This window comes from Panthera uncia (assembly GCF_023721935.1).
Source record: "Panthera uncia isolate 11264 chromosome A3 unlocalized genomic scaffold, Puncia_PCG_1.0 HiC_scaffold_12, whole genome shotgun sequence".
NCBI classification, from domain to species: Eukaryota; Metazoa; Chordata; class Mammalia; order Carnivora; family Felidae; genus Panthera; species Panthera uncia.
In genome coordinates this window covers 17,306,051-17,331,513 of record NW_026057579.1, presented here as the reverse complement: position 1 = coordinate 17,331,513, position 25,463 = coordinate 17,306,051, and the positions used below count along the sequence as shown (strand labels likewise).

The window sequence follows — 25,463 nt, the reverse complement described above, 5'->3', positions numbered from 1 at the left end:
AGTTCATCGGCTTTGCCTTAGGCGATTGGAATGAGTGAGTCTGTTTCCTTGCTTCCGGACACCCCCCCTTCCCCCCCCAACCCTTGGGTGCAGCTCACCACGTGTTCTGTTCCACGTCCAGTGTGTGGGACTCTCACTCTTGAAACTCTTGACTTTCCCAGGTTTGTTTCCATTCTCAGTATTTTGAAACTATACGCTTTTTTATTTTTAACATCTCAATTCCCCTTTATACACGCTTTTAAAACCAAGTCTGAAGTCTGCTATAGGATGTGGAGATAAAGTGAAGTGGCCGGTTTAATTTAATGAATGTCAGTCCAGGTGAAGTTTTTTTAGATGGGACACTGCCGAGTTAGGGAAGGCTTTTCACTGTTAGGGCCCCATCTCAGGTAAGATGTCACTCACTGTTTAGTCACTAGACTACGTCTGCTCTAACTCACATGCACGTGGGTACTACAGGTATAGAGTAGTCAAACGGAATCATTCTAATGTGATTTGGAAGCCTCAGGTATCGTGTTTAGCTGACACTATGGGTAAAACTTCAAAAGCTAGTATTTAAGACAGAGTTTTAACTCCATCTGACTACCGTGGGGGAGCTTTCTGCTAAATGTTTAGGTTGAAAGTAGGGGTACATCTAACTATGCTTTGGATGAGTATATTTAGGTATTTTTCAGATCTTAAGGTAGCTTTTCATAGTTTCTAGATGAAGTGACTTTAGTTGATTATTAAAAGAAACCTTTTTGGGGCTCTTAAGGTGAACTCAGACTCTTAAAAAAAATCATAGGCGTCATTGTTAAAGTTAGAGCAGTCTGCATAATTTTCCTTTTCAAAATTATTTTCTATGTTTCTATCTTAACAGTCCTATAAAGAGATGACAATATTGATGCTGAGGGAAAATCTGGAACAATGATTGGATGCATGGATCCAAGCTCTACTGCTTACATTTAATCTAGGTTTGGCTTCATAGTAATTCAGTAGTTTTTATACCTCTGATTCATCATTGGTAAAACAGGGGTGATAATACCCACCTCATAGAATGGTTGTGAAGGTGAACATGTTTAAGAACACCTAAGTATTTAGAATAATGTAAGTGCTACAACCACTGGTCATTATTGATATCTCATGTTTGTATGGTTAGTCCTGGCAGGGAAAGATTAACTTTTTGTCTTGTGAAGAAGAAACTGAGGCTCTGGAAAATTAAGCAACTTGCAAAAAACCAAAAACAGAAATAGAACTCAGGTATTTAGGGCTTAGTTCTCCATTATCTACAACAAATAGTTAATATTAGGTTGGCAGAAGTTTGTTGCCTGCCCCCATCCCTCTTTGCCTCACCCCCCCCTTTGATTTTCTGTTGACTTAAGTCACATTCTGTGCCTCAGGATTAAAACTTTGGCCTAGTTACAAATTTCCTGTTGAAAGTCATAGTTTTAGGTTATGTATATCAGTCTGATATAGAAAAATATCTGAATTTGGTTTCATACCCAGGACTCAACTCAAATTTGGCTTTTGTCACATTGAGCAAGTCACTAGTTTGGAAGGCTTAATTGAAAAATGAGAGTTTGGCTACTTAAAAGTTTTTGTAGGCTTCAGTATCCTTTTATCTGTATGCTCTTGTTTTAGCCACATAACTTTGTGAAATGTTTTGAAATAAGATTTTTAAGAACAGAATCAGAACTAAGAAAATTCAAGTGACTTCACCGAAGCTTTAATAACCAAAGAAGAGATTGTGGCCACTAGAGTTGAGGTACTCTGACTCCTTGTCCGCTTTTCTCATGCGGTAACCCTAGATCTTGAGTCACAGAATTGAGAACTTGGAGGAATGTAGAGACATCCAGTCTTTGTCATATTGGAGATGTATCCTTCTAGAACATCAATTTTACTGAAGATGAGAGGGGAGAAGCAGTTTTCTTGAATGCGCACACATGTTTTGGGGTAAAATAAAGTCACATAATTTTTTAAAGCTAGAAAATGATTAGTGATTTATAGCACCTGCTTCAGTCTCTGCTCCCAGGCCCCTGGGTTATGATCTTTGTCACTTAAGTTTTAAGATGTTCTCATCTTATTAAACCCTTCCATTTCCCATCTTTGAGGATTAGAGTATGAGGCTTGAAATGGATGTTATTCTGAAGCCAGTGTTCCCAGCATGTTAACGTTTTTGGAACTCAAACCTGAAGTGGAGATTATGCCACACACACACCTTTCAGAGTCTTCAGAGAATTATATGACTGCTGTAGTAAGTGCTCAGTAAATGTTAATTGTTATTGAATGCTTCAGTTAGCATTCTCTATGGGCTCATTTTACTATTTACTGCTAACATTCCTCAGTGTAAATCATTTTGTAATGGTATCTTGTATCTGGTTCAGTGATTGGCAATTTGCCACCCAAAGACAAAGTTTGGTGACATTACTACTGAGTGGAGAAAAATGAGTTGGTGCTGGGTTGCTTGGGTTACAAGAATTAAAGCAGTACTTCGTAAATGTTTAGAAAAATCGGATTGCTGTTTCTTGTTCTTGGTCACAGAATGATTCTAATACTTCACATGCCACAGTAGTGTTTGGAGGGTTTTTGTACATGTTATATAGCTGAGCATTTCATTTGGTTGATGGGGCCTGGGGGAAGAGGACCTCTAATGAGGATAAGCAAAGTGCAAGAAGACAGACTGATGGACTATCGACAGATGGCTGTGTTTACAGCTCCTCAGGTGTATGTGTGTAAACTGAGGCGGAGATGTTATGCCAAAGCCACGGAGGAAGTGGCTGAGCCACCTAGTAACTGACCCTGCTATTTCATTGCCCCCTTAAATCTCTCAAACTTCTCTACTTTTCCTTCCCTAGCTGATGTACAGCTCTGAAGAAACAGACCTTGTCGACTGTTAGCTACCACAGGAAATGTGTTTATGCTCCTTTGCTGTCACTGCAGTTAAAATGGTCTCACGCAGCTTAGTACTTGTTGAACGAAACACATGGATTTCAGCTGTGAGACAGGGCAAGCACAGTAGCATTAAGAATGTTTTTAGCAAGAATCTGAGCTGAGTATTCCCATTCTCATCCCTTGGAGATGTAGTACAATCTGGTTGTGTTCCTGCATGATGCTCTATCTTAGGGTCTCTCCAGTATTTGAACTTGAAAACAAGGTAAAGTTTGCAGATTAGATTCCTGTTGACAGGAATAGAAGTTCCTGTGTATTAGAATTTAAGTGTTTTTGATATAAAGACTATATGTAATTATATGTAAAATGCACACATTTTGTTCACTGTTATCTATGAAACTTAAACATTTGCCAGAGAAATGATGGTAAGATAGGCCAAGAAAAGGCGTAGGAGACTAATTGCAGAATGAAACTTGAAACTTCGGCATAATTTTTGGTGTCTGGAGGTCAGAATTTTTCAAAAATAGTTTTGATCCATTAGTGGATTGTGAGACAGATTAGTGGGTTGTGATAGTGTTAAATGAAATAGACCATCAGAGTGTGTTTTGCTTGGGAAAGGATATGGTTTTTGTGGAACTTGTTTCGCTTATATATATGTATTTTTATGAGTGTGTGTACTGGCTGTCCATGTAAACTCTTCTTACTCTGGGATCTCAGTCTAAAAAGTCATTGCTTTATTGGTCAAATTCAGACTTCTCATCAAGGGATGTGCTTTTTTCCTCTGTTTTTCACATCTGCCCTGTCTTGATTTTGTAAATCCTGCACATATGTTGGTGACACTCTCACCCAGCCTTTTGATTGCCTTTTGGATCAAATGTTGATAAACTTTTTCAGATTGGTGCTGCTCTTTATTGTTTAGCTCAGTCAGACTTTCAACATTGAAAAAGACTGTAAGAAATCACATTTTTTTTCGTCTTCACTCCTGGTACCCCCAGGAACTCCCAATTTTCCAATCACAAATATGAATTAAAGTTTTAGCCTACCCTTTTCATTACTTTATATAATTATATGTAAATAATGAGTGTGCACATGACATTGTGTTAGGCACTTTAGAGGAAGTAAAACTGAGTATGACTGAGACATCAGGGAAGAAATGGACAATTCAGATATGCAGTGTCTGTAATGCAGAGCACAGTATGATGTGTGCCTTAAGGGAAAGAAGAGATTTTTGTGGAGAGGTGAGAGTTGAGGTGGACCTTGAAGCATGGATAGATTTTTAACCAGGTAAAAATTGAGGTGAGCAGGAAAAGACCCCTCCAGGTTCAGGGAAAAGCAGAAGCAAAAGGGGAAAGTGTTAGTGATTGGTGTAATGTAAAGATGGAATTAGAAATAAGGTTGGAAAGGGTGGGTTGGAGGCAAATTGCAGATACTTTTGAATACAAGTTGTTTATATTGATTTACTGTTCTCTGGGGAATCATTGAAGTTTTTGATCACAGGAGCAACAGGTTCAGAAAGAAAATGCTGACAAAGGTCTATCATAATCCATAAATATTAGCTTTAAATTCTTGGGTTCAGAAATATTTGGTAATGGGGTAGTATTTAAAATAGTAGATTTCACTAAAATGCACATTGCTTACATAAGCTTATCTGGTTGACTTGTTCAGACATGCTCATCCTGCTAACTTGGAAGTGATTTTTAAAAAGATCGTCCAACTCAGAGAAAATATGCATGAGTCAGTAGTTCTTTGAGATGTGTTACTTGTGTTATTATTTAGGTTTAGACCAGTAATCCTCAAAATTGGGCATAGGTTCTGTGGATGCTCCTCCACTTGTCTCTGCTTGCTTCTCCCCAAAATACAGATTTTGTTGATGGGGAAATTAGGGCTTTGAATATGTTAATGTTTAATTTCTAAAATTTCTTTGTGCTTTTTAGTGCAAATTCGTATCTCCAAAAACACATATACATATTTGGACCAGCATATGTTTCACACATTAGAAACCTCAGTGTGGATAATTTTGATTTGATTTGGGAAAACCAAGAGTTGGAGAAATAAGTTCTAGAATCTTTCAGAGAAGAGTTTTCTGATGAGGTGTAGTAGGAGGTTGGTATACTTTCCCCCACTGCCCTTGCCTGAAATAGGTGTTTGTGTTTATAACCTTGTGCAGAGACCACATCTGCCTTGCGGGATCACTCAGACTTGGCTTTAGACATTTGTTTAACTGAAGGTGGGACATAGGACATTGCTTGTGCTAAGGTTTCAGTGTTTTAAGCAAATTAAATTACTGATAAGACCATCAGACTTTTATAGTTTGGCTTTTAATTGTAACTTCTCTTTGGGGTTTATTAACGTAGATACATTTCCTCAGGACTTGCAAAATGTGTATTTTTTTCTATATATAAAAAGTTTATTTTTTGTTAAATCTTTTTACTTTTTGTGACCTAAGTGTTCAAATGAATAAAATTCTTCAAATGTAACAGCCCCATAAGAAAACTCAAAAAAATGGAAAATGCTGTATAAATCTCCTCCTTGATATTTTTTATGTATTTGTAACATCATAGTTTATGTTGGTGGCTTTTGGGGCAAATTTTCTGTTGTTTTTGCTCTAGAGCAAAGATCTTGCACTATTGAGAATATGTTCTTTTTCCAGGGTTAGTGGTTTATATTAAAACAATGTTTTATATTAAAAGAATGGCTTTCTCAGCACTTTATGCTAAAGTACAGGCTGGCAAGCTTTAATTTAAAAAAACATATGGAAGAGAAGTTCTGAAATGGTACATTTTCAGCATTATAAATATACTTTGATGTGATGCGATCATTGATTGTTTTTGGCATATGGGAGCTGTTAGTATTATTTTTGAAGTAAATCAAAGAAGTCTTGTGGCATTAGACATTAGATTGAAACTTGTGCCTCTTAAGTCATTAGGATCACCAAGACTGCATGGAACTTTTCTGACTAACCCTAATTCTCACACACTAGAGCAATTCTAGTGTGAGCTATTAGTTACAATGATTTTTTTTTTTTTTTTGACTGAAACCGAAATAAATGTGTGTTTATAAAAACATTAGAGTCCCCTCCTGGGAATGAAGGTAGAACACAAAGGAAAGATGAGAGGAAAAGGGAAAGTGTTGGTTGCTTGGGTCTATAATCTCTGCTTGGGAGTGGAGGCTTGGACCTATCAGGAGTGGTTCATTTCTGAGAAGTGGAAGCAGCAGTGAGGCTGCATGGATCTTTTAAGAGAATACCAAGAGCATACCCTGTTGTCTTTACTCCCTCCCTTCCAGAGAGGTAGGAGGCAGGGACTGAGACTTACAAGCTCTTCTTTTCATTGGAGTAGTTTTTTTTCTTTTTCCCTAAATAGTGAGAAAGAAAGCATTTGAGAGTGAATTCCCCCACCCCTGTCTTTAAAGTGTCTTTTGGTAGCAGTCATTTCATTTGTTGTCTAGTGGGCATTTGCATTTATGCATTAATGATGTCTTGTATTGAAATACATAATTGTTTTTTCTTTTTTTCTTCCCCCTCCCCCAGGAAAGTCCCCAGAGGAAAAAAAGGAAATCAGAAGCTATAGGACCGAGTAACCAGATTGACTTGTTGGCTCTTGGTACAGCAGTTGGTAGTATTTTATTATACAGTACAGTAAAAGGAGAATTACACAGTAAATTGATAGTAAGTATAGATATTTGTATGTGCACAGACATATATTGTATATAAAATATGGTGGGGAAATTATTAGAGATTTATTAAAAACAACAGTTCAGGATAATGCTATAGGATCTGTACTATAGGCACATATTTCTGCCCCCACATTTAAAATTGTGTATAGTGATATTTGCTAATAGCTGTGACAGGTAACGTAATCTTCATGATATGTCAGAATACGAAGAACTTTTGATGAGGTTTAAAATAGAGGTAATAAGTTCAAGGTATCACAAACAGTGACTGCAGGAAAGAGCTCACCACTTCCAGGGCCAGAGAACAAAGGAGGCAGTGGGATTATTGCTGCAACTCAGACCTTTAAGGAACAGGTATTGCTTTTTATGCTGCTGTCTCTTGAGGAGGAGTGGCCCCATGGACTTGAGGTCCAGACCTCTGAGGACAGAGCTCTAGCTGACTACTAGTGTCTCTGAAAGGAGGGGAGGAGACTATTCCAGGGGTTGGAAAAATTGCATATTGGGTTCAGCTGCTGCTAGAAGCATTGCCTTGTTGGGGTAAAGATAGTCTGGGCTGATACACACTAGAAGACAGGAAGGAACAGGTCCCTTGTTCTTCCTCCAGCCTTGTCTCCCTCTAGCACCCCTTATTGGTGGAGCCTACTGGCCGTACAGCTGGCAAAGCAAGAATGTGGTTTGGAGTCCTAGCCCCAGTACCACAGAGCAAATATATACTACAGGACAGTGATTTAACTTACAATGATTTGTTTCAGACATTATCTACTACATTATGTTTTTGGTGTTTGCTGAACTTTTCTCTTTCTTTAGGAATGCTTTCTGTATATGTGAATCAAGCAGTGTTTTTTCTTTTTTTAATCTAAGTTTTTTTTCTAAAGTTTAATTATTTTGAGAGAGTATGAGAGTGTGTGTGCATGTGGGGGAGGGGCAGAGACCGAGGGAGAGAGAATCCCAAGCAGGCTCCCTGCTGTTAGTCCAGAACCTGACTTGAGCTTCATGAACCTGAGCTGATATCAACAGTTGGATGTTTAACGGACTTAGCCACCCAGACACCCCTGTTTTTTCTTTTCTTTTATTTTAGTTTTTTTTTAAGAGAGAGAGAGAGAAAGCGAATGAGAATCTCTTAACCAGGCTTCACGCTGAGCATGGAGCCCAACGAGGGTCTTGAACTCATGACCATGAATGATCATGACCTGAGCTGAAATCAAGAGTTGGACGCTTAACAGACTGAGCCACCCAGGCACCCTCCTGTTTTCTCTTTTTAAAAATTTTTTTAATGTTTATTTATTTTTGAGAGAGAGAGAGAGAGAGAGAGAGAGAGAGAGACAACATGATCAGAGAGAGAGGGAGACACAGAATCTGAGGCAGGCTCCAGGCTTTGAGCTGTCAGCACAGAGCCTGACGTGGGGCTCAACCCACAAACTGAGATCATGACCTGAGCCGAAGTCAGATGCTTAACCAACTGAGCTACTCCGGCGGCCCTCCTGTTTTCTCTTTTAAGTAACATGCTCCATACATAATTTGGGACTACATTACGTCGAAAAGAGAAAAAAAAATTACTCTTATATCTACCACTGAGAGAGATTTAATAGATTGTGCATTTCTTTGTGTACATGTTTAAGAAATACAGTTCTTACTTATTTCGTATCCTGATATTTTCCATTAAATTACAACATGAGCAGGGCTTAGTCGGTTAAGTATCTGACTTCAGCTCAGGTTAATGGTCTCACAGTTCCTGAGTTCCAGTCCTGCATTGGGCTCTTCAATGACAGCTCAGAGCCTGGAGCCTGCTTTAGATTCTGTGTCTCCCTCTCTCTCTGCCCCTCCCCTGCTTGTCCTCTCTTCTCTCAAAAAAATTAATGAACATTAAAAAATTTTAAATCCATTACAACATTTTCGTATTTTTCAAGAACTAGTTATAAACATTTTCAGTGACTGCCTGAAATCCCACTAAATTGGATAGTCCCTTGGCAGTTTAGCTATTACTGTTAAGGTGGCTTCTAATTTTTTGTTGTTACACATTTTTTTATCTGTTTACATGGATTCCATTCCCAAAATTACCTGTAAGTAATGAGTCAGAGTGTTTTAATGTTAAGGCATTTTAGGCATAGTATACAAATACTTTTCTAGAAACATTCTTCTAATTTTACTTATGTCAGCAATGAAAAGACTGTACCTGTATTCCAGTAGCATTATTTCCACCATTGAATATTCCCATTAAAACAGCAATAACATTGGGCCACCTGGGGCGGCTCAGTTAAGTGTCTCACTTGTGGTTTCAGCTTAGGTTATGATCTCATGGTTTCGTGAGTTTAGACCCCACATCTGGGCTCTGCACTGGCAGCATGGAGCCTGCTTGAGATCCTCTCTCACCCTGTCTCTCTACCCCTCCCCAACTTGTGCTGTCTCTCTCAAAATAAATGCTTAAAAAATTAAAAAAAAAAACCAGCAATAACATTAACAGAAACCCAGCTGATTTGATAGATAAAACATTTTGTCTGATTTTAAGTCTGCATTTAAAAGTATGTTACTTATTTTCATATTAAAGATTATAAAAACACAACTGTAAAACAAATTATTTAGAGGTATAATTAGTAAGAAGGGAATCTCCTTTATTTCCTCCCTCCTCTCCAAGTCAAGTGTGATCTTCGTGTAGGCTTTTACCCCACTGTAGTTGGGAGCCCATCCTTTGATTTTATCAGTCTTGTGATGAGCAGGTACCTAGCCATCTGTACAGTGTGATAGTTGCTTTACTTAGTTACTGTGGTTGTGGACATAATGCTGATGGAGCCTAGAACTCCTTTTTAGATCATTTTGGTATTTCATGGGATTATACATAAATCTTTTTTTTAAAACTTTATTTTTCAGAGAGAGAGAGTGTCTGCGTGTGTAGTGGAGGGAGGGGCAGAGAGAGAGGGAGACAGAGAATCCCAAGCAGGCTCCATGCTATCAGTGCAGAGCCTGATGGCAGGGCTCGATCCCATGAACCGTGAGATCATGACCTGAGCCAAAATCAAGAGTCAGAAGTTAAACTGACCCAGTCACCCAGGAGCCTCTATACATAAATCTTTAATAGGGAATGAGTTTATTAAATAGTAACCAAGGAGGTCAGAGTAAAGAGTGTTGGGATGATATGGTGAAATAGAAAGGGATCAGGCTTTGGACCTAGTCTGTCCTGAGGTTGAATCCTTCTAGTTATGTGGTCATGGATAAGTAGTTTGTCTTCTCATTTCTTAAATGGGTATTCTGTAACCTATCTTGCATGCTTTTATTGGGATTTAGATGTAATAGTATATGGTATTGGCCTAGTATATTGGCCTAGTGCAGTGCCTGGCATATAATTGGTATTGTGTAAATGTTTATTGACTATGTAAGTGAATGAACAAATGTACAGTTGCTAGATTGTTTTTCAAAAGGGCATACTAGCTCCTATCAATGTATGATAGTGCTATTTTTTTCTGCAACCTTACCACTATGGGTATTACAATGCTAATAAGCAAATTGCTAGATGGACAGACTGAAAATGTTACTTTGTTTTGCTTTATATCTCTTGGATTACTACTTTTGAAAATTTTATTTTCTTTAAAAAAATTTTTTTGATGTTTATTTATTTTGAGGGAGAGAGAGAACAAGCGGGGGATAGGCAGAGAGAAGGAGAGACAATCCCAAGCAGGCTCCGTTCATCAGCACAGAGCCCAAAGTGGCGCTTGAACTCATGAAATGTGATATCATGACCTGAGACGAGATCAAGAGTCAGACACTTAACTGAGTGCACCACCCAGGTGTCCCTGAAAATTTTATTTTCTTACTAAATTCTTTCAGTGGAATTTATCTGTGCATGTTTTTTTATTCAGTTCTTTGTGTATGTGTCTATGATATAGGATCCTATGATACAGGATTTAGTTCTTTGAGTGGATAGCTCATATTAGCGAAAGGAAGTATCTGAACTTAACATTTATTTATTTAAAGTTTATTTATTTTGAGAGAGAAGGTTTGTGTGCATGAGCAGGGGAAGGGCAGAAAGAGAAGGAGAGAATCCCAAGCAGGCTCTGTGCTGTCAGCATGGAGCCTGTGGAGCCTGATGTGGGGCTCGATCCCACAAACTGTGAGATCATGACCTGAGTCAAAATCAAGAGTCAGCCACTTAACCGACTAGGCCACCCAGATGCCTTTGAACTTAACATTTAAAACTATTTTTCTTTCGAGGTAGGAAGAATCTATGTAATAGATGTAGTGATTTTGAGTTTTATCCTTAACTTACATATGTACGTGATGTTGATTCATGTATTCGTTTAATTGATGTGAATTCAAGTAGAGTGAAAGTCACAATTGCTTAGTGTAGATGATTTCTCACCTTATTCTGCTGAATAAGTTTGTCCCAGAATGTGTGTGAGGTGGGTGGGGGAGTTGAACTTGCTCTTCCCCAGTTGATATGTCCATTCCTGTGTGCCTCTAAGTGAATGAGCATCTTGCTATGCTGAGTATGTTAAAGTCTTGTTCGTATCGTATTTTCCTTAACACAAGGAGATATTTCGTGTTTACTTGAAGAAACAGTGATTTCTTTATTGAGAGATGGTTTTGATAGTTTTTAAAAAAGGGATTTTCAAGGATAGTTTTGATTAGATGTGGTTTTTACCTGAAGTACTGACTTTAAACTCCAAGATTTGACTTTACTGGTTCACTCAAGTGTCACAAACTTTCTGCCACTGTGCATGAAGTATTTTATCTTGCCTTAGTGCTGGCATTCTTGTGAAAAGCAAGTGGCATTTAGGACTAGCATTCTTTGACTTATGATGTGGAAGTATGTAAAAACATAGAAGGGAAGCAGAGAAGGGAAAATTAACATTTGATGTATTTATAGCTGATTTATCTCATTTTTGATGTTGGAAATGGATAGATGCAGGGTAGGGTGTTTTTGGTTAGGTTAACGCCTGTCTTTTTTGTTAACTCTTTGTAATGATTTCAGGGTGTAATTATGTTCTATAAGATGAGTTTCTTCTTTTAACTTTTTTTTTTGACCTTTAGAGTGGTGGACATGACAACAAGGTCAATTGCATACAGTGGCATCAAGACAATGGCTGTTTATATAGTTGTTCAGATGATAAACACATTGTGGAATGGAATACACAGACATGCAAAGTAAAGTGGTGAGTAACATTGATGGTTCTATGGTATTGGAGGGGTAACTTGGTTACTGTTGGAAATTCATTAGAGTTTGATAAATCAAGACTATTCTTGGCTGTAGGTAAAGTCTGATATTGGACACAGGGAATGTAGATACTAATGAGGGTATAGACTTTTCAAGGAACTTTAAATCAAATCAGGCATGCAAGATTTTAGTACATAAACATTAAATAAATGATGCAAGAGTCAAATAACTGCACAAGAGAAAACATAAGGTAGCAAGTAATTACTGGTCAAATGAGGTGGATAGTGTTGGCAAGGCCTGGTGGAAGAGAAGGGATTTCAGTTGGGCGTTCTGGGAGAGGTATTATTTGGATAGAAGAGGATGGGGGAAGGAAGGTGGGGAAATGGCAAGACCAAAGTCTGGGGAAAAAGGAAGTGAAAGATTGGAAGATTTATGTACTAGGGAATAATGACTGGTAGAGGATATGGGCCAAAGTGTATTAAGAATCTGGCCTTAACTGTCATAGATAAAAAATCTCAACCAACTCTTCCAGTTCAAGCATGTAATCCTGTGATAGGCTTTATAGTAAGTGTTCAGTAAGTGTTGAATTAGTTCAACTTGTGTAGATAAGGACCCTAAGAAGGATAATGGTGCCTGTGGTCTTATAACTAATAAATGGCAGGGAAGGAGTTCATATCCTGCTGTCTTGAATTCTGGTACAGTGCTTTTCTACTATATTAAAACTACTTAGAGGTTTGGATTCTATGTCGTAAGCAGGAGAGAGCCACTGAAGGTCATGTCTTGGGAATAAAGTCACCAAGATAATGCTTTAGGAAAAGGTGATCTGCCAGCACTGTCTAGAGTATATGGAAAGGAGCAGGTTCAAAGGCAGAGAAGCCAGATTCTAGGTGGTTGTGGTAGTTTAAATGTAGGATGGTAAGAGTGGAAAGTGAGAATGAAGAAGATAGCAACTAAGTACATTTGGGGAGCCTGAAAAGGGGAATTAAATGACAAAAGTTAAATGTAACCATTTTCAGTTTTGTGAACTTACTAGACAAGTGGTGTGGCACAGTTCATAGAAATTATAGCCAGAAGAGGGAAATGGATGTTGAGTTTTAAACAAGTCTAATTTGAAATAATACATGAAAGTCAAGAGCCAGCAGATGGGGTTGTGAATAGAGGCTTAGAATTTGAATGAGGGTTTGGGGTGGGAGGTGCAGATGAATAGGTCATCTCCCTAGAGGTTCAGTAAGTTTTTGTCTCCATTTATCTGTTGCATCAGTTTCCCCACCGATGACTGTCAGAAACACCTGTGGAGATTCCCACCCACTGGGTCTGGGGTGGGGGCCACACAACTGTATTTTTAAAATGCTGCATGGGTGAAAGTTCACAACGTTAGGTGCTTCACGTAGGGACTAATGTTTAAGGCTCTGTTCAGTGCATTCTACACAGTATTGTATTTAACCACAGCACTGTGAGTGGGCTCTGTTCCTGTTTTACAGTTGAGAAATGGTTGGGTCAGAGCCTGAGCTCTCATGCACACTACTATCTCATAGGGTTGTGTTCCCAGCTCCATTCTTGGCATTCCTATGCTGCTGTCAGTGGATTGTGTACCATTTTAGGTACTATGTATTGACTTCTATGGAAGATGAGGATTTAGTTCTCACCCTCTCCATTCTCCCAACATCACAGTTTTTTTTGTTTTTTTTTTTTTTTAAGTTTATTTTTGAGAGAGCATGAGCCAGGGAGGGGCAGAGAGAGATGGAGACACAGAATCCCAAGCAGGCTCTAGGCTCTAGGCTCTGAACTGTCAGCACAGAGCCTGACGTGGGGCTTGAACTCACGAACTGTTAGATCATGACCTAAGCCTAATTTGGACGCTCAACTGACTGAGCTACCCAGGCGCCCCATCACAATTTTTTGATGAAGGGCTATTTGTTTGCATTATGACTGCTTAAATATTATTACAGATAAGCCTTGTACTCTACTAGGTTTATATTTTTTGGCACAAAACTCTGCTTTTCTTGGGGTTTATAATTTCCATGTTGTTCATTTGCTTAGTTTTGTATATACTTGTCGTTAGCTCGTTTTCACCCTCACAGTTGCATGTTATTTTGGAGCACATCAGTTATTCAGTTAATTATATTATATTTCTTGGAGGACTTCTCAGTCACCTTTCAAGGTCTGCTGAACAGTGAGGATCCTGGGATTTTCTTATATTTATCATCCTGAAAATTCTCTTGTCAAATGGAACTCTATTTCCTAGATCCCATTTTTCTCTTTGTTGGGTTACTCTCTTTTTTGTGAAACACATGAATTGGTGGCTTCATAAGAAAAGTGTGTTGATGGTAAATTTACTGAGATTTTGCTTGTCCACCAGCGCCTTTATTGTACCCTCACAGTTAATTATAGTTTGAAGATATGGAATTTTAGGTTGGAAGTAATTCTCCTTCAGGATTTTGAAGCATTGGTTCATTGGTTATTTTTCCTTCATTTTTGAGGAAAATTGCTCTTCATTTTTCTTTCTTCTTTTTTTTAGTGTTAATTTATTTTGAGAGAGTGAGTGTGAGCAGGGGAGGGGCAGAGAGAGAGACAGAAATCTCAAGCAGCCTCCCTGCCCTCAGTGCAAAACCCTGGGCTGGAGAGGGGAGTGGGGCTCTATCATGAACCGTGAGATCATCATGACCTGAGCCAAAATCAAGAGTTGATGCTTAACCAACTGAGCTACTCAGGCACTCCTTCATTTTTCTTGTAGCATGTATTTGATAATTTCATCTTCTCTGTTTTTTTGATCTTTCTCTAGTACAGTCTGTTGTAACTTAGATATTACATTTCCTGGACTGATCCTTTAGGTTTCTTTGTTCTCTCTTAGTTTCCCTTTTGTCTTTTTCTTCTGTTACCAGGGAGATTGCCTCAGTTTTACCTTCCAAATTTTCTATTGAAATTTTACATTTCTCTAACCATATTTTTAATTTCTGGGAGATTTTTTTTTTTGTTCTCTTAATGTTTCTTTTTTGTTGCATCATGCTGCTTTCATGGATATAATATTTTCTAACTCTCTGAAGATAATAATTACAGGATTTTAAAGTATTTTTCTTTTGTTCCTCTTGAGGAACATTTCCCTTGAGGATGTGTTGATTTTTGTTTGATTTCCCTCTTGAGGATGTGTTGATTTTTGTTTGATTTTTAGCTTCTGTCTTTTATGTTAGTTAAAGGCATTCTTGAAATGATGGGGGATCCTTGGCTGCCTGTTGCTATTTGAAAATGAAACATGAAGAAACTGATTGGAAGGCTTGTGTAGGTGGCAGCTCAATTGCTGGGCTTCATTTGTGGAGTGAGGGGGAAGCCTTTGAATGTCAGTATATGTGGGTTATTACCTTGGCACCGGTCACATTTCCTAGAGAGGAATCTTCTGATCTAGTGCTTTTCAAGCTCTGATGTGCACGTGAGTTACTTGTGCAGATAGAACTGATTTAGTAGGTCTAGGTCGGGTTTGGGAGTCCATTCTCAGTTCCCAGGTGATGCTGGTGTAGGAGGTTACACTTTGAGTTGCAGAGCTCTTAATGGAGGCTGGGGAGGGAGCTCAGCAGTGGTGTTAGCTCTTTGCTAGCATTTTCAGTGCCGAGTGAGGAGATAGATTCAGGGACACTTGTCAGGCTGGTGATCATGTCTTTTTTTTATATGTATATTAAGTGAATAGGGGTTGAATGATGAATATAAAATGTTGAAGCTGTGGGAATTGTTGAGAAATTATCAAAAATGTTAGCAACTGAAAAAAGGGTGAAGGAAAAAGTGTCCTGTATTATTGCTGCATTTCCTTGATTACTAGTGAGGGTGAGTGTTTTCATGTTTATTGACAATTTGTATTTCTTCTATGAATTGCCTGTTTATATCTTTTGTGTATTTTTGAGGTTTTTTTTTTTTTAATCTGATCTAGTTCTTAAATATAAAGAGCTGTTTATGTATTCTGAGTATTAATCTTTTTCCTGTAGTATATATATTTGATATTTTCTAGTTTTTTGGTTTTAAATTTATGACTTATTTTGTGGTACAGAAGTTTTACTTATTTAAATCAAGTTATTTTTACCATTATGATTTCTGGTTTGTAATTGCTTTGGAAGGCCTTTCCTAAAACAGGATTATAAAAACACTCTCCTGTGCACTTTTTAATACTTATTTTTAATCTGTTAGCTTTAGTTTAATTAGTCAAGTTTTTTGTGTGTGTAGTAGAAGAGAGGAATCTACTTTTGTTTTCCCAAATGAGTAGTTTGACATATTCCAATGTGATTGGCAGAGCAGTGTGTTTTCTTTTACTTTATAATTCATGTCTTTTGGTAAGAGGATTGCTACTGTTATTTCTTGATTTTATAAGTGAATAACCAAGCTCCTTGTTTATAAAAATATTAATGTGTGCAACAAAGTACAAAGACTCATGCCAATCATATTTCAGGTATTAGAAGGGGATCGTCTATACTTGACTTATTTTACTCTGTCAGATGGGAGTGCACCTATGTTGATTTGAGATAGAAATAACCTTTTTGGACTGTAGCTTGAGAAGTAATTTGTGCTGCTAAGTAAATTAAAGGCCAGGCTTCCACATAGTGTGGGAACCATGGTGGGGATAGGATGGACTTGTGGAGGTCCAGCCAGCCAGGTAGTTTCCTGGGCATTAACAAAATCCACCTCATACACAGGATACACAGCTACCCATTTTTGTATTAAATCTCTTACTCATCCATTTTCTGGTACCTCTTGAAAATCTTTGAGTAGGCTTTACCTTAGTGTTAGATTCAAGGTTAGTCACCTTACACAGGCTTTTAGGGAATAATTGCATGGAACCTTAAGTGGTATTTTTAATACCTTATTTGTTTCTTGTTACTTTTTTGCTCTGAATAAAGTTTTCTCCCCATTCATGGAGATGTTTCTGTTTCTCTTCACTTTACAGCAAATGGAAAGGTGACAACAGCAGCGTCAGTTCCCTGTGTATTAGCCCAGATGGAAAGATGTTGCTTTCAGCTGGTCGAACAATCAAACTATGGGTTTTGGAGACCAAAGAAATCTACAGAGTGAGTGAATCAAATTAGTTGTAAGCCTAACATTTGTCTAGAGTAAGTATGGAGAAGGGCAGAAAGTCTGAGCCATAGAATGTCATTTTGAGAGTACAGATTTGTTATTTTCAGGCATATCAAATAGTAGAATCAGAAGATGAAAGTTAGCTTCCAAATCCAGTGTGTTGATATTTAATAGGTTAGATGTGTCCGTTTCACATGCATTTGAGAAATGAATAGAACAAATAAGTAGAATTTGAATTAAAAATCTTTTACTCTGCTGTATAATGATATAGTAGGTTTGATTTCTTCCTTGCATCTTGTGTTTACTACATTTGCAGTATTTGACTATGGGGATATGTAGTATTATATTTTTGAGTGTGCTACGGGGTGTATATTTGGTGCTGTGATGATGCCTTAAAATTGTGGTTTCGACTCACTGAGAGTAAAATGAAGACCTACAATTCCTTGGCTGTGTCTGAGCACCCAGGCGCCCCTTAAACATGGATAGAATTAAGTGGGTCTTTAATGCAGGATGGAAAAAATAAAGATTGTGGGTAGGGCCATGGCAGTTATTAGGGCATGATGATTTTCAGATGGAGTTTTAATTATTTATTTTTTTTATTAAAATTTTTTTTAATGTTTATTTTTGAGAGAGAGAGAGAAAGAGTATGAGCAGGGCAGGGGCAGAGAGAGAGAGAGAGAGGGAGACACAGAATCTGAAGCAAGTTCCAGGCTCTGAGCTGTCAGCACAGAGCCTGACATGGGGCTCGAACCCATGAACCACAAGATCATGACCTGAGCTGAAGTCAGAGCCTTAACTGACTGAGCCACCCAGGCACCCCTCAGGTGGAGTTTTTGAAAGTGCATGGAATGTAGCACAAATAATCTCAGTTATTTAGAATTAAATTTAGCTGTTACCTTTAGTCTGGACTTCTGATTTCATATATGGATCATCTGTATTGTTTATGGTCCATAAGGACTCTTCACTTTTGTCACTGTTCTGTGTCCTCTCCTAAACGAGACTGAACTCTCTCTAGCACTTCACAGGACATGCAACGCCTGTTTCCTCACTCGTCTTCACTACTGTCAGACCTCCTAGTGAGAGCCAACCCTTTGATGGGGTCACAGGCCTTTATTTCCTGTCAGGAGCAGTGCATGACCGGCTACTTAACGTCTGGTATGTAGTCTCGGGCCTGGGAGGTAGCGTTGCCTTGAAGGAATCTGTCACAGCTTGTATGGGTAATATAAATGATGAATGTGAGACTTGCTTTATTGTATTTAACGTTAGATTTACTTTGACTTGTAATGAAGAATTGAGCCTGCCTAAAAAACAGACTTTATGAGAAAAATTTAAGAGCATTGTATCATAGTACCACATCTTGCTTGCCTAGAGGTAGAGGGGTCTGAATATTTTTGTGACCGGGCAAGTTATAAATAACCTTCTTAAAAAATTTTAGGATAATGTCTAATTTTCTTGAAAAAGGACCATTGGGTTAGTGCAGTAATGTCTATTTACTGATGTTTTACTGAGGACATTTAATTTCTTGGATATGTCTGAGAATGCCCAGTAGTGCCCCCCTTTTTTCTTCTTCCCTTTTTTGCAGTAATTGCTGTTACTATTTTTCCTTGGAACTACTATTTTTTTGAGATTTTATTTTATTTTTATTTTAGAGAGAGCACAAGTGAGGGAAAGAGAATCTTAAGCAGGCTCCATGCTCAATGCAGAGTCTGACTTGGGGTTTGATTTCATAACCCTGGGATCATGACCTGAGCTGAAATGAAGAGTCGGATGCTTAATTGACTGAGCCACCCAGGCGCCCCTTTAAAGTTTTATTTTTAAGTAGTCTCTACAACCAATGTGGGGCTTGAACTTAACCCTAAGACCAAGAGTTTCATGCTCTACCGACTGAGCCAGCCAAGCACCCCTGGAACTACTTTTAAAAGTAAAAATTAATTTGGTATTAAACGGCCATCAGAAAGTTTTTAAATTTAAGAAAATAAGGGTTTTCTTGGATTTTATGAGAACCGATGGTGAAGCTAACTTTTTTTAAACACCTGCTGTTCAGCTAAAATAAGTGGAGATTTAAACAAGTAGTTTCTCATCCTAGTAATCAGTTAGTTGAGCATGTTCTTGATCATACAAAGTTACTATGAATTTATACCAAATAACTCAGAAGTGGGAATCATCAAATACATAAACCTTGTGGTTGGGTGGCGAAAGGTTCATAAGATCTAATGTGGACTTCTGTTCACCTTCAAACCATCAAGTGAGCCATAGTCCTAATTATCCTTTCATAACCACATTGTGTTGGTTTTCTGTCCTGTGTCTGTTTTTTGAGGCATGCCTTCTGGGATAATTTAGTTTTATAACGTTTAACACTTACATAAGAAATTAGTAATGCCAGAAAGTTAAAATCTGCCACCAAATCCTCCTGACACTACTTGGATGTTCCAGTCTTAAAAATGCTTCACCTGTTTGGCTCCCTAGACCTAGTGGTCTCCAGCTACAAAATGCCTCCTTTTAAAAAAAAAAAAAATTTTTTTAATGTTTATTTTTGAGAGAGACAGAGTGTACATGGGGGAGGGGCAGAGAGAGAGAGAGGGAGACACAGAATCTGAAGTAGGCTCCAGGCTCCGAGCTCTCAGCACAGAGCCCAGTGCAGGGCTTGAACCCACAAGACGTGAGATCATGACCTGAGCCGAAGTTGGATGCTCAATTGACTGAGCCACCCAGATGCCCCTACAAAATTTCTTCTGTAAAAGAGAAATTGATTTCTGTTGTCTTAACATCCCCCAAATAGTATGTGTATGCCTGTGGGCTTCCTACTAACAGAGGAATAAACTTGAAAAATTAAAAACCCATATTAAAAGGCTGCCTCCAAAGACCACTTATGGAAAACTTTGTGTTTTGTAGGTAGAGGAAGCCTAAGGTTCCCTGATGATTACCTTTGAAAGACACATTTCTGTTAGGAAATAACATTTGAAGGCTTCTTGCTGCTGAATGAAAATGAAGCAAAAAAACACTTTCATATTACTGTAAGGACAGTACTATCCTGGTGTTGAGCTAAGATACCAGTTTCTTTTGTATAAAGTAGTCTTATGGCAGTGATTTTGAACAATGTATAGTATAAATGGCTTCAAGTTAGAATTAGTATTGTTTTATGAAGAATTCATAAGTGGGAATACTTAGAAGTGATCCAGTAAAATTCTTAGTTTTCTTCTATACACAAAAATATTGAAAGATGCTTACTGGTGAATATATATATATTTTTTAATGTTTATTTTTGAAGGAGAGAGCATGTGCGTGAGTGAGTGGGGGAGGGGCAGAGAGAGAGAGGGAGACCCAGAATCTGAAGCAGCATAGAGCCCGACATGGGGCTCGAACTCAAAAGAGCTCACAAGCCGTGAGATTATGACCTGAGCCAAAGTCAGTTGGACGCTTAACCAACTGAGCCACCTAGGTGCCCTTGTTTACTGGTGAATGTATAAAGTCTCACTAGTTGACAAAAACAAACTGATTGTGAATCGTGTTTGCAAATCATGTTTTTTTACTGTCAGTCTTTTTCTTTTTTTAATTTGTGCCTTAAATTTTTAAAATACCTTTATTGGGGTATAATTGATGTATAATAAACTGCACATGTTCTTCCTTTTATTTTAATGTTTATTTATTTTTGAAGGAGAGAGAGAGACAGAATGTGAGTGGGGGAGGGGCAAAGGGAGAGGGAGACACAGAATCTGAAACAGGCTCCAGGCTCTGAGCTGTCAGCACAGGGCCCGACGCGGGGCTCAAAATCATGGACCACGAGATCATGACCTGAGCTGAAGTCGGATGCTTAACCGACTGAGCCACCCAGGCGCCCCAGGATGTAAATTTTAAAAAATAAAAAATAAAATTAAGAAAAAAACAAACGTTAAAAATAAGTAAATAAATAAATAAATAAATAAAACCTGTTGTGTAAAACATTAAAACAAAGTTATTACAGACATTTGTGTATAAATCTTTGTATGGACATATGATTCATTTCTTTTGTGTAAATACCTTGAGTGCATGGGTAGATCATATGATAGATGTATATTTAACTTTTTAAGAAATTGCCAAGTTTGGGCCCCTGGCTGGCTTAGTCAGTAGAGCATGTGACTCTTGATGTCAGGGTCATGAGTTCAGGCCCCATGTTGGGGCTACTGAAAAAAATTGTCAAGTTTTTTCAAAGTGATAGTACCATTTTTACATTTTACATTCTGACCAGCTATGTATAAGAGTGCAAATTCTTTCATATCCTCACCGATGCTTGATATAATCATTTAACCTTAGCCATTTTAATAGGTATGTAATGGTACCTCCCTGTGGTTTTAGTTTGCATTTCCCTAATGGCCACTCATGTTGAGAATCTTAGTCCTGTTTGCTATCTGGATATGTTTCTTGATGAAGTATCTGTTCATATGTTTGGCCTATTTTTTATTGGGTTTGTTTTCTTACTGAGTTTTGAGAATTCTATATATATTCTCAATATAAACCCATTATCAAGTATATGCTTTGCAGATATTTTCTCCTAGTATGTGCATTGTCTTTTTGAAGAGAAGTTTTTAATTTTGATGTAGTTCAGATCATGTTTCGAGATCTTTGCTTAATTAATCCAAGGTCACAAAGGTTTTCTTCTGAAAGATTTAGTTTTAAGGCTTGCATTTTGAGCTAATATGTGTATATGGTACAAGGAATGAATGACAGTTTTTTAAAAATTTTTATTTAAATTCCAGTTAACATACAGTGTAATGTTAAAAAAAATTTTTTTAATGTTTATTCATTTTTGAGAAACAGAGTTAGAGTCAGGGAGGGACAGAGAAAAGAGGGAGACACAGAACCTGAAGCAGGCTCCAGGCTCCAAGCTGTCAGCACAGAGCATGACGCGGGGCTCAACTCACAAACTGCAAGATCGTGACCTGAGCTGAAGTCGGCCGTTTAACCGACTGAGCCACCCAGGCGCCCCGACATACAGTGTGATATTAATTTCAGGTGTACAGTATAGTGATTTAGCACTACCATAAATACCCAGTGCTCATCACAAGTGTACACCTTAATCTCCATCACCTATTTAGCCCATCCCCCACACCCCCAACCACTAGTTGTGTATAGTTAAGGGTCTGTTTCTTGGTTTGCCTGTCTTTTTCTCCTCTTTGTTTGGTTTCTTAAATTCCACAAATCATATAGCATTTGTCTTTCGCTGACTTACTTCACTAAGCATAATACTTTCTAGTTTCACCCATGTCACTGCAAATGGCAAGATTTCATTTTTTATGCCAGTGTGTGTGTGTGTGTGTGTGTGTGTGTGTGTGTGTGAGAGAGAGAGAGAGAGAGAGAGAGAGAGAGATATGTATATCACATCTTTATCCATTCATCAATGGGCTGTTTCCATAATTTGGCTATTGTAGATATTTGGTATTGTAGAAATATCAGGTGCACGTATCCCTTTGAGTTAGCATTTTTTTTTTTTTTTTGAATAAATACCTAGTAGTGCTGCTCTTGCTGGATTATAGGACAGTTGTGTTTTTTACATTTATTTATTTATTTAGAGTGAACGAGAGGCAGAGAGAGAATTCCCAGCATGCTCTGTGCTGCCAGTGAAGAGCTTGATGTGTGGGGGCTTGATGCCACGGACTGCAAGATCATACCCGAGCCAAAATCAAGAGTCAGATGCCCAGTGACTGAGCCACTCAGGCACCCCTATTTTTAACTTTTTTTTTTTTTTTGCAAATGTCTATTTAGGGGAAAGTGGGGGGATCTGAAGCAGGCTCTGCACTAACAGCAGTGAGCCCGATTTGGGGTTTGCACTCAACGAACTGGGAGATCGTGACCTGAGCCCAAGCTCAACTGACTGAACCATCCAGGCACCCCCTTATTTTTAACTTTTTGAGGAAACTTCATAACTTTTGCAGAGTGGCTGCACCAGTTTGCATTCCTGAATGGATGGAAATTTATGTTCTTATGTTAGGAATATCCATTGGTCTCAGTACCATTGGTTGAAAAGACTATTTCCAGTGAACTGTTTTTGCATATATACATGGAAATACACATACAGTTGGTTCTTATTTGCAGTTGTTATGTTGTATAAAGTCCTCATGAGCGCACAGTTAGTGATACTGAACTGTGAGTCCTCCGGGAAATATAAGGTTAGGTTTCTGCAAGTTTTGTTGGTTACATTTTTGTCATCTAATCAATATATAGCCTCGTTTTATGTGTGTTTCTGTTTGAAAATACATCATGTATATAGTTAATTAACTCCTGTCAGAACAGAGTTTACCTAACAAATATTTTTTCCCTTAAGGCATATTACAGCTTCTTTTGCTCTTAGATACATGAGACAGCACTTGAACACTATACTTAGGGCACTGTTTATTTTTTTATTTTTTTTGAGAGAGAGGGCACAAGTGAGCGAGGGGCAGAGAGAGGGAGGGAGAGAGAAGTGGGGCTCACCCAAATTGGGGCTTGAGCTCACCTGAAGTGTGGTGTGGGGCTCGTGTTAACCTGATGGAGGGCTTGAACTTACAAACTGTGAGATCATGACCTGAGCCAAAGTCTGATGCTTAACTTACTGAGCCATCCAGGTGCCTCCTTAAGGGACATTTTAAAAGTGAAATCACCAACAAAAACATGAAAACAAAATGAAAATACTTTTTAGCATTCTAAATAATACTAATGATACTAAATAATACTGATAACACTTCTGTAGTGTGAGAGCTGAAGGAAGAAGTCAGAGCATAGCCTTGTTGAATATTGTGAGCAACTCTTATTATTTTTCACTGCTTTGAGCATTTTTACTGCTCTGTTCAAGACTATGGAAGTTCCACAAATTCTGATTCAGAGGCTAACAAATTTTAGCAAGTAAGCAAATTCTCAAAGAAGGAATCCACAAATAATGAGGATCATTTGGGTTAAATATACGCATGGGTCTATTTCTGGACTCTATTTTCTTTGCATTGTTATCGTGTGAATTCTCAGATTAATCTATAGATTCAGTGTAAACCCAGTCAAAATCTCAGCAAACTCTCTTGTAGAAATTGACCATCTGATTTTAAAATTCAAAGAGAAATGCAAAGGATGTAGAATAGCCAAAACAATGTTGAAAAAGCAGAAAAAAGTTGGAGGACTCACATTGCCTGATTTCTGGACTTGTCAAGCTACAATAATCAAAACAGTGTGGTATTGGCATCAAGATAAACAGATTAGTGGAAAAGAATAGAGAATGTTACTAATTGTTTAAATCTGCATAAGGGCATTAGTGCTTTCTCTTTTCTCTGCAACCGTGTTAAGTGGCAGTGACACAAATGGGTCTAAGTTTGATCTGTAGTCTCTTTATTTAGCTTTCAAAAGATGCAAAAACTATTGAGAATCTAATGCTGTTACTCCCGTTAAGTGCTCATCTTTTTTTGTTGTTAAATTTCTTACTACCTAATCATGGGTTTTGTTATCTAGGCAGGTCCGGTCAGAAAACAAAGAAAAGAATGCAGTGATGTCTTTTACAGTTACAGATGAACCTGTCTATATTGACTTGACGTTGTCAGAAAATAAAGAAGAGGTAAATGGCTCAATTTTTGAGAATTTGTTTTTGGATTTCACAAATTATATTTTTAAAGTTAGTGTTTTGATGATTTAATGATTTGGGAAAGTAGGGGACATGAGGGAAGAAAGAACAAAATGTAACAAAAATCTTCTTGGACTGTCCGGAGTAACCATTAAATAAATCACTGGTGTGCACTTCCGAGCAGGGGGACCGTGTCCATGGTGTTTTCAGGGATCTTTTTTTTTTTTTCCAAATTGTTTTAACGTTTATTTATTTTTGAGAGACAGAGCATGAGTGGGGGAGGGGCAGAGAGAGAGGGAGACACAGAATCTGAAGCAGGCTCCAGGCTCTGAGCTGTCAGCACAGAGCCCAATGCGGGGCTTGAACCCACAGACTGCGAGATCATGACCTGAGCTGAAGTTGGATGCTTAACCACCTGAGCCACCCAGCCACCCCCCGTGTTCAGGGATCTGACTGCTCTGACATGCGGGGCCTGCCAGTTTCTTTTGTCAGTGACTTTGCACTTGGTAGTGACTTTGCTCCTATAACTTCCAGGCTGCATTCTCCTTGTTATCTTCTTGGCTTAAACTTTTATTTCTATGCTTGACAACAACTCCAGTTGTTTAGATGACAGTAATGAATTTTAAATGCAAGAGTTGTGCCACCTTGGTGTTCTGACTTTTTCTCTGGTTATTTAAAGGGGTGAGGAGGACAGTTGAAGTTTTATAAGTATATTATGAAAGCCATTCTTCATTAGAGTAATCAGTTTAATTTTTCTTTTAGCCTGTCAAGTTAGCTGTTGTTTGCAGAGATGGTCAAGTTCATCTTTTTGAACACATATTAAATGGGTAAGTACGAAATTTCTCAAGTCAAATTTGTTTTCTTTCCCTGACTTGTTATTCTTTTTTGTTCCTACCTCAGTATTCTTTGCCTTATATTACTTTTCAGTTAGGTTGTTTTGAAAGAATTATTAATTATCCATATGAGTATATACATTTCCAGTGAGGATTCAAGTTTTCGGATTGTGGACCATTTCTTCATATTTGTGGTAGTAAAGTAGTTTTATGATATATGCTTAGTAAATGTTGGCAGTTCTAATGATGCATTTTGTTGGTTTACCTTAAAGTTTATATTTATTTTGAGAGAGAGAGAGAGAGTATGCATGCATGCATGAGAGGTAGTGGGGCAGAGAGA

General features: G+C 38.1%; 1 protein-coding gene and 1 non-coding gene across 2 annotated transcripts in view; both read left to right on the top strand.

Moving 5' to 3' along the window:
• Positions 1-25,463, top strand: part of WDR43 (WD repeat domain 43) — a 46,618-nt gene that overhangs the window by 712 nt on the left and 20,443 nt on the right. The window contains exons 2-7 of the mRNA XM_049651907.1: positions 6,395-6,532; positions 11,560-11,681; positions 16,608-16,728; positions 17,751-17,890; positions 24,182-24,284; positions 25,053-25,117. Coding sequence (XP_049507864.1) covers positions 6,395-6,532; positions 11,560-11,681; positions 16,608-16,728; positions 17,751-17,890; positions 24,182-24,284; positions 25,053-25,117 — 689 coding nt within the window. The remainder of the gene's footprint in view (positions 1-6,394; positions 6,533-11,559; positions 11,682-16,607; positions 16,729-17,750; positions 17,891-24,181; positions 24,285-25,052; positions 25,118-25,463) is intronic.
• On the top strand, positions 17,112-17,196 carry LOC125937836 (small nucleolar RNA SNORD53/SNORD92). Its single transcript, XR_007462523.1, has one exon. It is a non-coding gene; the product is annotated as a small nucleolar RNA SNORD53/SNORD92 (small nucleolar RNA).